This window comes from Bolinopsis microptera, chromosome 13 (assembly GCF_026151205.1).
Source record: "Bolinopsis microptera isolate Bmic1 chromosome 13, MBARI_Bmic_1.0, whole genome shotgun sequence".
Lineage (NCBI taxonomy): Eukaryota > Metazoa > Ctenophora > Tentaculata > Lobata > Bolinopsidae > Bolinopsis > Bolinopsis microptera.
Window position 1 is genome coordinate 3047391 of NC_087084.1, and position 14846 is coordinate 3062236.

The 14846-nt window shown below is 36.5% G+C and overlaps 1 protein-coding gene across 1 annotated transcript; it reads left to right on the top strand.

Annotated features, from left to right (window-relative positions):
• Positions 1-1305: 1305 nt before the first annotated feature.
• LOC134824660 (uncharacterized) lies at positions 1306-14311 on the top strand. The gene is made up of 4 exons (XM_063836621.1): positions 1306-1389; positions 2798-2891; positions 7891-7924; positions 13718-14311. Exons 1-4 carry the CDS (start codon positions 1311-1313, stop codon positions 13886-13888), a joined length of 378 nt encoding a protein of 125 aa, XP_063692691.1. The 5' UTR covers positions 1306-1310; the 3' UTR covers positions 13889-14311.
• The last annotated feature ends 535 nt before the right edge of the window (positions 14312-14846 follow it).

Below are 14846 nucleotides of genomic sequence, written 5' to 3' on the forward strand. Positions count from 1 at the left end.
AAAAACTTTTTCTGTTGCTATTTTCTATTTAATAAACTTGAGGGGCCTTAGTGAAAGATCACGTGAAAAAGTGGGAATTTTATTTAAATTAACTTTCTAGGAATAAACAAATCCCACTACTCTTCAGCCCGGTTTTTAACTATTCCCAATTGCAAGGAAACTTTGAGGAGCAGGAAAAAAAAATACTTTAGTTTACGGGACAACGTAAAAAATTATCGGGAAATGTGTGAAAAACAAACCCCATTTTTCCAATGTAAAGTACGGTTGTGTTTAACATTTTGAATTGTTTGGAAGGGGCTGGTTTACTTTATCTCACAAACTGGGGGGTGGAGTGTTGGCAGTGTTGGGGATCGTTCCAGAGGCGAACAAATTGAGGGCCCGTCGGACTTTAGGAATATTCAATATTTAAATATTATTTTGATTTGATTTTGGAAAACAATGTTATGTGACCCAACAAAAATGGGGCATTAATTTTCAACAATTTAGATTGGGCATTAATAAAAAGGGTGAGTAGGAAACAGGAGGCTGAAAACAATTATAGGGAGTTGCTTAAAACAAAACGGTTGTTAAGATTATTTTCAGGGATAAAATTTGTAATGCTTCTATAACTGTAGGTTTAATCGTAATGGTTGTTATTATTGTAATTGTGTCTCTGCCTGGGGTCAGTATAAGGGATTAATAAAAAATATTTGGGGTTTTTTTAAATTAGAAATAATATATGAATTATTTTTCATCCCACTTTTTTTACTGGGGGGAGTATTACGGGTTAATGACTTAATAAATTGCAAAAAATTAATTTATTTTTATGTACTGTTATAAGTTTTTTTCAGGTATTTTAAAAGGGAGGGATGTAACTTGAATGGAATAACTGTCAACCCCACCAGGGGAATAATTGGCAAATTTAAGATTTTGGTTACTTAATTAATTATAATTTTGTTTTCAGGTTAAAAAAGAAGATTGTAATTTACTGGGGGATAACTGTCCCAAATCCACAAGGAGGAGTTGGGGGAGGGTCTTGGGGGAACTTCATTGCTTCCAACGAGGTGGACGGGGAAGGAGGGTGGGTTACCAACATATTTACCATGTTATAAAAACCAAAAATATAACATTTTTTCTAACAAAAAATATTAAAACATTTAGTTATAAAACAAAAAATATAACATTGTTATAACCAAAAATATTAAAACTTTGTTATAAAAACCAAAAATTATTTTTCAGGTAAAAGAGATGTACTTACTGGAACTGTCCAACCACAAGGATAATTGCAAATAATATTTGTTACTATAATAATTTGTTTTCAGGTAAAAGAGATGTACTTACTGGAACTGTCCAACCACAAGGAGAGTAGGGAGGGTATTGGGAACTCCATTGCTTCCAACGAGAGCGGAGGTGGGTACAAAATATAACATGTTATAACAAAATATAACATTTTATAACAAAATATAACATGTTATAACAAAATATAACATGTTATAACAAAATATAACATGTTATAACAAAATATAACATGTTATAACAAAATATAACATGTTATAACAAAATATAACATGTTATAACAAAATATAACATGTTATAACAAAATATAACATGTTCTAACAAAATATAACATGTTATAACAAAATATAACATGTTATAACAAAATATAACGTGTTATAACATTATGTAACATGATACATTTAATGTATATAATACCATGTACATTTTGTGTACATTTTGTGTAAATTGTGTACATGATGTGCATTTTATGTACATTTAGTGTACATGGCGTACATTTAGTGTACACTATTTTACTTATATCTAACTGAAACGACTCCAAGCCAACTAATAATGTGTTATGTTAGATTGCCTAGTGTAGTGCTTAGTGTAGTGCCTAGTGTAGTGACTAGTGTAGTGCCTAGTGTAGTGCATAGTGTAGTGCCTAGTGTAGTGCCTAGTGTAGTGCCTAGTGTAGTGCCTAGTGTAGTGCCTAGTGTAGTGCATAGTGTAGTGCCTAGTGTAGTGCCTAGTGTAGTGCCTAGTGTAGTGCATAGTGTAGTGCCTAGTGTAGTGCCTAGTGTAGTGCCTAGTGTAGTGCCTAGTGTAGTGCCTAGTGTAGTGCCTAGTGTAGTGCATAGTGTAGTGCCTAGTGTAGTGCCTAGTGTAGTGCCTAGTGTAGTGCCTAGTGTAATGCCTAGTGTAGTGCCTAGTGTAGTGCTTAGTGTAATGCCTAGTGTAGTGCCAAGTGTAGTGCCTAGTGTAGTGCCTAGTGTAGTGCCTAGTGTAGTGCTTAGTGTAATGCCTAGTGTAGTGCCTAGTGTAGTGCCTAGTGTAGTGCCAAGTGTAGTGCCAAGTGTAGTGCCTAGTGTAGTGCCTAGACGTGTAGTGGAACTTATACCGCGACCGTTATTTTAAATGTCAAGTTTAAATGAGTATGTGGTTGCAACACGACGTGGTAATGAATATTGCCCGACAAGTAACCTTATAAGGAGGTGTATTGGCAAATGTTACGTATTGGAGCCTGGAGAAATACTTAGAAATTAGGGAGTTTTCCAGAAATTTCTCAATTTAGGCTACAAGTTGAATTTGGTGACGATCTTCCTTCCTTGGTATTATCAACGTGTATTATTTACTGAACTACCGATCTTCACCGAAGTTTCTGTGTGAAGAACATTTGCTGAAGTTGCGAGGGTTTAATTAATAAAAAAGGTGTATACATCTAAAGCCAATTACACTTAAAAACACATCAATAAAATGACGTATTTAATTACATTATTATAATTAATAATTATCTAATTATCTAATTATCTAATTATTTCAGGTGGTGATCACTGCAGCACGTCTGGAGAGAACACTCGCTGTCAAACTCCACAGTCACAAAGTTCTGGAAACTTCGATACTTTTAGCATACCTGAGTTAGTGTACATTTATATTATTTTATTTTATTCTTATACATTATATTATGTTTCGACTTTCGAGTCTGACATAATATTTCATTTAACATCGCAATACATGAATATAATCACATACAGTTACACCATATTTACATAATTATACACATTTTTTACATAGTTTTACTCAACCAAAAATTTGCACTCAACAGATCCCAAAACATCGTGAAATACCTGTATTTGTACTTTATCATACCTATTTTATTACCTTTATCTATTTTTAATACATATAAAGTTACACTTAAACACTACCTCTTATAATCTCCGTTCTTTGAAAAGTAATCTGTGTGATTAATAACTTAACATTCCTAACGAGCTAACGGCTAACTGTGACCTAACCTAACAGGCCGTCAGAACATGATGATTAATATTTAATAACACTTATATATGTGTATAAATCCACATATCCCTGCAATGGAATAATAACTTGAATTTTATTATGTATAGTGTATACATTACGCTAGATGCTCTAGAGTACAAGTTTGTATGTACCAAATTACTGTCATTGTCTGTGCTAAAAAGCACTAACCATGCATGTGTGCGTGGCTTGTACTAGATTAACAATGTTTAAGATATTTACTAGGTTTACGAGATTTAAGATATTTACTAGGTTTACGAGATTTACGAGATTCAAGGTTGTTAAATACGTCAAATTTTCGTGAAAGAATACGACGTATTCGGTTCTAATAAAGAATACGTCGTAATACGCCGGAATACGGTAATTTCTATGGATTGTTAAATACGTCCACGAATACGCCATAATACGCCGTAATACGCTGATTTGTCAAAATTAAACATTACAGCTGCGCGCCACCCTAATCATTGATCATACATTAAAGGAGTGCAGTTATACATGATAACTTAAATTTGTAATCAAATTTCATGGATAATCGTAACAGGCACGTAGACAGGGGGGGGCTAGGGGGGCGGCAGCCCCCCCGGAAAAATCGAACCCCAGAAAAAAGATAAGCCCCCTAGTCCCCATGGTCGCCTGGTAACTGGGCTGTGTTTATGACTGCAGTCAGTCAAAGATTTGAACTGTGGATTAGTAAATATCTGTCATAACATCCAAGCAAACATTCTAAGATTCTAGAAGACTTCTATAAATAGTCAATAGTGTCCCCTAGACCGTAGGAAATGTAAAAATCTTAAGACGATGAGGCCTGAGTAAGTCGTAAATTCTGTCTGGAGAATGCAGATTGCATTTGTGAAGTTACCAAATTTACGTGAGTACTTGATTCTTTTCAATCCCAGTTTATTGCGGTCCTACAAATTTCTTTAATGCCAAATGTCGTCTAAAACACCCTGTTTCGCAAAAATTTTCCGGGGGGCTGCACCCCTGGACCCCGCTGGGGGCTGCGCCCCCAGACCCCTGCCACAGCTTGCTCGCTTCGCAGCTGCATTGGACACGTCGGCTCGCTTCGCTCGCCGACAGCCCCCATCGAAGAAAAATTCTGGCTACGTCACTGAATCTTAATACGTCAATTTTCGAGGAGGAATACGTATTCGTATTCCAATACGTATTCCCTCCTAATACGTATTTAACAACCTTGACGAGATTTACAAGATTAACAAGATTTACAAGATTTACAAGATTAACAATTTGTATGAATGCAGTTGTTCACGTAGTCAGGCCATGTTAAATGGAGAGTATGTGCCATGTGGTAGGATTGAAGTAGGATTGTAGTAGGATTGTAGTAGGATTGATGAAGAGTCAATAATAACATATTATCAACAATTGAAAATTTAGTCTAAGTTAGTCTAAGAACGAGTAATTAATGACGATATAATCGGTATTAACCCGTATTTAAGGTATGTCGTTGCATTCCCCGCTTTCATAAACAGTTTCTGTACTGCAGAAATGTTCGACAATTCCTGGATTTTTAAAACCTTCATTATAGTTAAACTTACATCTGTAACAACGAATTCCGTTGTGAGTTGGTGTATATCATTAGCACTTGCTGGGGCCCGAGTTTAGTTAAAACTTTAAAACTCAATTTACCACAATATTTTAAGTAACCACCATACATTTTAAGCAGCTTTAATTATTGTGGTGCGTCACTGAATTACCAAGGATTTGGCATGTTGCTGCAATGGTATGTCACTGAATTACCAAGGATTTGGTATGTTACTGCAATGGTATGTCACTGAATTACCAAGGATTTGGTATGTTACTGCAATGGTATGTCACTGAATTACCAAGGATTTGGTATGTTACTGCAACGGTATGTCACTGAATTACCAAGGATTTTGCATGTTACTGCAACGGTATGTCACTGAATTACCAAGGATTTGGTATGTTACTGCAATGGTATGTCACTAAATTACCAAGGATTTGGTATGTTACTGCAATGGTATGTCACTGAATTACCAAAGATTTGGTATGTTACTGCAATGGTATGTCACTGAATTACCAAGGATTTGGTATGTTCTGCAATGGTATGTCACTGAATTACCAAGGATTTTGCATGTTACTGCAACGGTATGTCACTGAATTACCAAGGATTTGGTATGTTACTGCAATGGTATGTCACTGAATTACCAAGGATTTGGTATGTTCTGCAATGGTATGTCACTGAATTACCAAGGATTTGGTATGTTACTGCAACGGTATGTCACTGAATTACCAAGGATTTTGCATGTTACTGCAACGGTATGTCACTGAATTACCAAGGATTTGGTATGTTACTGCAATGGTATGTCACTGAATTACCAAGGATTTGGTATGTTACTGCAATGGTATGTCACTGAATTACCAAAGATTTGGTATGTTACTGCAATTGTATGTCACTGAATTACCAAGGATTTGGTATGTTACTTCAATGGTAATTGGTTAGTCACTGACTAACCAATTAGTTGATAGGTCGCAATTGGTACAACTTAACTAACAAATTCAACTAAAACGTTACTCGCCCTCAAGTAACTCCGCACTCTCTAACTCATTACAGCACTTTAAAAACACTCACCTGTAACAGACTGAATGACACGAGGAGAAATCTCATGGAATCCCCGACATGAAAGCCAGTACAAATTGTACTGTACAATCTCATACAATATAAAGTAAAGCGTGAGTATATATATTATACACACTTACCACCGCGCTATGTGCTAACTTTAGTGTAGTATGACGTGAAGTGTGTAATGCTGTAGTGTATTGCGAGGTTATACTGAGCTTAGTACGGAGAACAACATGGTATAGTGGTATAGTGGTATAGTGGTATAGTGGTATAGTAGTACAGTGTATAGTAGTACAGTGTATAGTAGTACAGTGTATTATAGTGTATAGTGGTACAGTGTATAGTGGTACAGTGTATAGTGGTACAGTGTATTATAGTGTATAGTGTATAGTGTATAGTGGTATAGTGTATAGTGGTATAGTAGTATAGTGGTACAGTGTATAGTGAAAATGAAATGAAATGAAATGAGGTATTTATATCCCGCTCATATGATTAACCAACAACACAAGGAAGGTGGTTAACCATGTCAGAGCGGCTGACTGTGAGTGATGTGAGCAAATGTGTAAAAATGAACAAGAGTATAACTCAATATAAGGCTAAGACAAAATTAAAATATCTTTTATTTTAAACCACACTAAACTAAAAAGAAGCAGAGACCATACAATACATGTAGGTATAATAAATAGTGGTATAGTAGTATAGTGGTATAGTAGTATAGTGGTTGTATAGTGGTATAAGTGGTATAGTGGTTGTATAGTGGTATAGTAGTATATACTACTATACCACATAATGTTTAATATGTAGTATATATACCAATACCAGTACACAGTACACCTGTGTTATTGTGGTATATAATACTATACAGTATGCATTATGCACAATACCTGTATATGTATGTGTTTATGTTAGGTATTATAGTGCTAACTGCAACATGTACAATTAAGATCTTCATACCACATAATATTACTGTTCCTGTATTGAGCAATGTTACCCTCCTTCACATGATGATAATAACTTCCAAGTCATTTATTTTTTGCCCTTTGTTGGATCTTTCTTGCCTCATGGTCGAGAAAAGACTTCCATATTTCAGAAAGATCCACTCCTGAATTTGTAGCTAAACTTATTCCCCTGAAAATGTCAAACAATAGTCGTGAAACTGATAGTTTTGTAATCAATTTAAAACTTTCAAATTGTTACACAAAGTACAGTGAAACAACCTCTATTATACCGGGCTTCTCGAGGGAAACGGTATAAAAACATATGGAGAAGTTCACATGATCCCAATCCCCAGCATTTGTAGCCTCTCAAATAACCTATCAAATCAAAACTTTAGACAATTACTTTTATTGAGTTATAGTGGCGATCTGCCTGTTTTCAGTGAGGCAGCCGTCACTCTACAGTCTACACCATTAACTGTCTCCAATATACAAACATACATTTTATGATATATTAGTTGATAACGATCAATGGAATTAGTGGTTTATATTTGTCACACATCCGTATAAATTATAAAATATAAATCCATGGTAACTAATGGACATGGTTATGATATACAGTATACACTATACAATATACACTGCTCAGTGCAATGTACACTTAACATTCATTTGCACTGGATGTTAATTGCGACAACTTTTTCAATATTTTCAATTATTATGTGGTATAATTATCTGATATAATATACAGTATATAATTAGAAAATGTAATAACCCAAAATACATTATCAGCTGTATCGTATTTTTAACAGAATTCGTTAATCCGCTCGAATTAATTCGTGATCACATTAGCAATTCCTTCTATATTCAATTACAACGATCCGATATCTGACTTATATGTGGCAAATCCGAATTCAATCTGACTGCAATTTGGCAAAAATTAGCAATTGAGTGCTGAAATCATTAAGTGTAAAATTCTCAGTTCCGAGTAATAAAGAGGATCAGATTTCACTGTTATCGTTGAATTCTGACGACACATAAGGAGGTTTCTAATGTCACCTTATTTTTCAGGTTAGACGCGTACGCAACGGAACACCAAGTAATCGTGAGTATATTGTTTATCTGATAAGAGGAGCTACATTTCTGCTATTTTCTGACAAATGTGCTTAGTAAGACCATTTTTGAAATTCTGAATTATTTAACTTAAGTTTCATTTTTGGGCCAAGAAGTATCTCTGAATACCATCAGAAACCACCTTTTGAAACCTCTTAAAGTGCCACAATTTGTCATAAATGTGTCAAAACTCAAAAGTTAAGCAATTTTGTCATAAAACGGCAGATTTCTACCTATAGGGCGAGGGAACTCAGGGAATGTGAAATATTCTTTACTTAGTACTATGTCTAACGGTTCATAGATTTTACAACTGTTAAACATAGGTCACACAGGTAGGACGTAGGTATATTCCTCCGTAAACGGTCAACACCCGAATTAACTTTAATTCTACGTTAACATTTTTCTTCGCCTTCACCGGTCCAGTATCTCTACTATAATTCAGAGAATTATTTCTGCTGTCTGTACGACCGCCCACGTGCAAATTAGATGAAAAACAGGAATTTAGGTAACAACCAAAAGGTTCCATAGCAACGGTGTTTTAATGCACACATGCACGTGCAAACTGCAAAGATTGTTTTAACGTCATTTTGATCGGTTTTGTGGTAATTACGTTGTGTTTAAAGTGTTTTAAATTTAAATCGGCTGTATCTTCGGTTGGGATGGATATTTTTTGATGCGATTAAAACTTTCTTTCGAAGAATACTACTAGCTTCGTCCCTGTTACCACGGGCTTTCTAGTATGGTATAATACCTAGCAATGGATTATCCCACCAGGACATAATCCCACCAGGACATAATCCCACAAGGACATAATCCCACCAGGACATAATTCCACCAGGACATAATCCCACCAAGACATAATCCCACCAGGACATAATTCCACCAGGACATAATTCCACCAGGACATAATCCCACCATGACACAATCCCACCAGGACATAATCCAACCAGGATATAATCCAACCAGGACACAATCCCACCAGGACATAATCCCACCAGGACATAATCCCACCAGGACACATTTCCACCAGGACATAATCCCACCAGGACATAATTCCACCAGGACATAATTCCACCAGGACATAATTCCACCAGGACATAATTCCACCAGGACATAATTTTACCAGGACATAATCCCACCAGGACATAATCCCACCAGGACATAATCCCACCAGGACATAATTCCACCAGGACATAATTCCACCAGGACATAATCCCACCAGGACATAATCCCACCAGGACATAATCCCACCAGGACATAATCCCACCAGGACATAATCCCACCAGGACATAATCCCACCAGGGCATAATCCCACCAGGACATAATCCCACCAGGAGATAATCCAACCAGGATATAATCCAACCAGGACATAATCCCACCAGGATATAATCCCACCAGGACATAATCCCACCAGGACATAATCCCACCAGGACATATTCCCACCAGGACATAATCCCACCAGGACATAATCCCACCAGGACATAATCCCACCAGGACATAATCCCACCAGGACATAATCCCACCAGGACATAATCTCACCAGGACATAATCCCACCAGGACATAATCCCACCAGGACATAATCCCACCAGGACATAATTCCACCAGGACATAATTCCACCAGGACATAATTCCACCAGGACATAATCCCACCAGGACATAATCCCACCATGACATAATTCCACCAGGGAATAATCCCACCATGACATAATCCCACCAGGACATAATCCCACCATGACATAATTTCACCAGGACATAATCCCACCAGGACATAATCGAATCCCACCAGGACATAATCCCACCAGGACATAATCCCACCAGGACATAATCCCACCAGGACATAATCCCACCAGGTCTAGGTCATAATCCCACCAGGACATAATCCCACCAGGACATAATCCCACCAGGACATAATCCCACCAGATCATAATCCCACCAGGACATAATCCCACCAGGACATAATCCCACCAGGACATAATCCCACCAGGACATAATTCCACCAGGACATAATTCCACCATGACATAATCCCACCAGGACATAATTCCACCAGGATATAATCCCACAAGTACATAATCCCACCAGGACATAATCCCACCAGGACATAATCCCACCAGGACATAATCCCACCAGGACGTATTGTTTCTCTATTGGTCGTGTCCGGGTAGTTGATCCAGCCCTGGATATCATCTTCAATTGAACTTCAAGACTAAAGCTTCTGTTATGTTTCATTTGATGATAAATAGCAATGACTCCATTGTATACCCTTGTCGGTTAATGCTGCGACAACTTCGACTAGTAATGAAATCTATGCCCCTGTCTGTATTATATAATCTGTCTTAGGTGTCGTATTACTTCAAAAGACCTGATGACGAAATATTTATGTACCACCTTATCAAATTACACCGTGTTCAAGGATCTTTCTAGAAAATCATGGAAAAAATAAAATGTTGCGGTTGTGCCTACTACTTTTTAACTTCCTTCATGGCCGATTAATTTTCTGATATATTGAGGTTGCGGTTATAACTGTTACTCCATGGTCGGGTAAAGCTGGTATGTTATAGGGCTTGTCGATTGTTCTACTTAGTACTTACATTAGATGAATTTAAACGGTACTCTCTGTTCCAATGCACGCTCCTGCGTCCTTTAAAACACGCGGCGCTGAAACTTTGATGCGTCACAGGATTTTCGTGTCATCAATTATAGAGCGCGCATATCGTGCCGCGCACTACACGACTACTGGATTATTTTGTCTCTAAGACCCTAAACTACTAGCTAGAGTGACCTAGACGGCACGTAATCGATTTAACGAGATGTCGTCTAGCCAGCACCCTAGACCGCGACACGAGATGCAGTCTTTGGAGAACAACACACAAGAAGAGTAACTTCTTATTTTAACTATTACTTTAAAGTTAGCATATAGAAATCCCTGGTTTGACTCAGAGGCCCATGAGGCATACTTGAAGAAAAAAAGAGCTCATGAAAAGTGGAAACTAACCGGCCAACAAAAGGATTATTTTAAGTTTTGCTCACTAAGAACACAGTTCAAAAATCTATCTGATCAGAAGATGAACGATAATCTATATAACGATGATGACCCTGCATTGATCTCAAAGAAATTCTGGTCGCATGTAAAATCCTCTTCAAAGAATTCAAGAATACCGGATAGGATGTACCTTAGAGAAACATACAGAGAATCTCCATTAGACAAAGCAAATATGTTCAATCAGTATTTCTCAGAACAATTTTCTGACGAATCTAAGTATGATATTGATATTGATTGGAGAAGTGATACTGAATTCGACTTAACTTTCTGTGCAGAGAATATAAAACATCTCTTAAGGAACATTAATTCTAACAAAGCTTGCGGCCCTGACGGTATCCATGGTAAGATACTGAAGAACTGTGCTGGTAGTCTCGCTTGCCCACTTTCAATTTTATTTGAGATATCATATAACTCCGGTATTATTCCAACTGAATGGAAGCTGGCTCACGTAGTTCCGGTTCACAAGAAGGGTAGTAAGGAGGACATTGAGAATTATCGGCCGATTTCCCTAACTAGTCTTATAATGAAAACATTTGAACGCCTTATTAAACAGGAACTCTTGAATAAAACAATGCATCTTCTTGATGATAGACAGCATGGATTTCTTGGAGACAGATCTTGTACCACAAATATGATTAACTTTATTGACAGTGTCACGCTATCCCTCAATGACTGTTCGACTATAAGTGTAGACATCATTTACTTTGATTTTGCTAAAGCCTTTGATTCTGTAAATCATGATCTTATTCTTAAGAAACTTAAACTCGTCTTTAATATTGAAGGAAGGCTACTCAAATTCCTAACCAACTATCTTAGTGAACGGGAACAATGTGTGTTAGTTGATGGTAGACATTCAGAGATCAAACCTGTTTTGTCTGGAGTTCCTCAAGGCTCCGTCCTAGGTCCCATTCTATTTGTCTTATTCATAAACGATCTTCCCATGAGATTAAGTTCAGGCACAAATTTGGTACTTTATGCTGATGACACGAAAATATGGAGTCCTATTAAATCATACAACGATTATTGCACACTTCAGAATAACATAAATGAACTTAATTCTTGGAGCATAGAAAATAAGATGCGATTCCATCCATCAAAGTGTAAAGTCCTCTCTATTCCTGGAAAGAAATTCAGCAGTAGGATATTACCTATTCCATTTATCAGATTTCAATATTTGCTCGGTAATACTCCCTTAGATTACACCAGTACGGAAACAGATCTTGGAGTCGTTATAAATCAGGGCTTTCGTTTTGAAGAACACATAACTAAAATATTGTCCAAAGCTAACCAAAAATTTGGACTGCTGAAACGCACTTGCTCATTTGTCCAAGATGAGAGACGAAGAAGAAATTTATACCTTGCACTTGTTAGAAGTCAATTTGAACACTGTTCCCAAATCTGGCGTCCATTTAATAAAACACAACTAGATAAGATGGATGCTTTTCAAAAAAGGTGTATTAAGTGGATTTTTGATGAGGAATTCACAAGCTATCAGTCCTTTGAAAACTATACTTACAAATGTCATCAATTGAAAATCCTTCCTCTCAGCAAGAGGTTTGAATTGAATGACCTGACCTTGTTTCACAAAATAGTCAATGGTGTATGCACACAAGAGCTTCCTAATTACTTACAACTATACAAAGGAAGCACACGCTTAAGATCATGTCACCATGACAGCCTAAGTTATGTAACGACTCTTGTTCAAACACAGTGTAATAGCAGTCTCCTTAAGAAATCATTCTTTTATCGGACACATCTGCTCTGGAATAAACTTCCTCTCGAAATAAGAGACCATAGCTGTCCTGATATCTTCAAGGCCAAACTTAAGGATCACCTATGGTCGGAAATGCTACCCACAGATCCAAACGATAGTCACGCTGAATTCTACCTGTCTGATAATGATTAGATGCATCTCATTTCTCCCAATGCCAATTCTCTAATCTAAAATAACCGATCCAAACTATTTAAGGGGTTAGGGGTGGGTTGGGTTGTGGGTTGGGTTTTTAAAAGTATTGTATGATATAATCTATTTCATTAAAAAGTTAACAAATTATTAACATTATGATATTTTATGCACGCTGTATTTTATTATTGCACAATCATCTCTATTACTATATATCTTACATTTATATGTGTTGATTGTATGAAATGTTTTGTCAGGGACCATATTTTGTAGGTGTAATTTTTGCACGAACTACGTTCTGGTTTCCCGTCATTATAGTACATAGAAATCACTTTTTTACCGTGTTATTTTCATGCAATTACATTGATGTATGTACTATTTTGAAAAGATTTTCAATAAAAAAAGAGGAATTCTTTATAATTTACTCCCGTACCTTTTCATACAAATATACAAATTGCATCGTCATGAGAAGGTTTTCGCTTTGGCAATGGAGTTGATTCAATGTGCCATGATTACTTATCAAGTGTTAAAACGATCAATCAAATTCATTTATTTCAAATTTATTACTTCGCTTTGTGGCTATACAATTTGAATTAAGCCCGGAAATGGTAGTTCAGTGAGCAAAGAATGAGGAGGTGTGGTAGGCCCTTGCAAACATTCAACTAAGATATATTCTTATGTCCATGATTTAATAAGATGGGCTCACGACTTTCCACTAACACAACTGCAGTTGTATAATTAATTACTGAAATTCTACATAACACAATTCGGTTCTCTTAGAATACCCAATAATATGCTGACCTATGTCCTATCTGATCTGATCGATGTCCGTATCCTCAGGAATTAAAAATAACTAGCTGTCTGAGGCAATCTAAGGAGAAATACGAAGCATTACACGCCGTGACGACCACATTGTATCAGAAATACGAGAAGCTGAAACTGGAACGTGACAAATTTCGTGACGAGAACACTAGTTTAAAAGAAGAAATAAGACGGTTGAAAACGAGATGAAATGATGCACAAATTTTGTATTAGATCGTGTTTTTACTTTATAATACGGTTCTGATGAATCTCAATCCTATAGGAGCCATTGTTCGTCGTAGGCATTAACGAAAACCTCTTGATTTCTGATATATTCTGTATTCAACTCAAAAACATACCAAATTTTAGACTGATAGCTTCAAATATTATGCTACATTTAATGTGTACAAAATATCTCAAAATTTTTCAAGAAGTTCTCGTTGATTGTGTCGTAGTTTTCTATTTTTATACCTCGTTTAATGTGTCTGTTAAGTTAGAAGAGTGTTGCTCTGTCTAGCTACTGCTTATTCTTGTGGTTTTTTCCAAAGAAATTTGTTTCTAAAGATATTCGGATTTGTGGATACAATGTCAACCTGCTCTCCTTTTTCAAATTTACTTGTAACTTAGTGGTCAATTAGAGAAAAATGGGGTTGTGTTATTGACAAAATGTAAGGGAGAATCAAGTTGGCAGTGTACCACAGGGGTAGTTTATAATTGCGGTAATACTACCTATTGTATAACGCTTCCTCGTTTGGAATGCTTTCTTATACTGCGTATTTTCCATATGTAATCTAGTTTTTATTGTCTGTGAAGCTTTTTTTATAAATATATTCCGGTTAAGCTTGGTGCCACTCGATGTCGAGATTAAACATGTTTCACTGGTCCCACCAGTCCAACTTTAGATAAATTGTCAGGGTCACGCTGCTGAATAATGTATTTTTAATACAGTCTCTCCGAAAGCTTTGGGACGTCCATAATGCTTCTTAAAACGAAAATAATTTGTTTGATCGTCTATCATTCTTATTACGTATGATCAGGATGTCGCACTTTGGTCTATTAGTAGGAAGATTTATTGCAATGATCTCTTGATTTTAACAGTTCGGAAATATTTTCTTTGTAGTCGAGCATGTCACATAGTTAATAGTGTGGATTGAATCAGATTTCACGA

Excerpts from the sequence above, each read along its gene's own strand:
- LOC134824660 (XM_063836621.1), top strand. The coding sequence starts at position 1,311 with ATGTACTTACTGGAACTGTCCAACCACAAGGAGAGTAGGGAGGGTATT. Across the intron at positions 1,390-2,797 it reads TGCTTCCAACGAGAGCGGAG|GTGGTGATCACTGCAGCACG; the intron begins GTGGGTACAAAA and ends TAATTATTTCAG. Across the intron at positions 2,892-7,890 it reads GATACTTTTAGCATACCTGA|GTTAGACGCGTACGCAACGG; the intron begins GTTAGTGTACAT and ends CTTATTTTTCAG.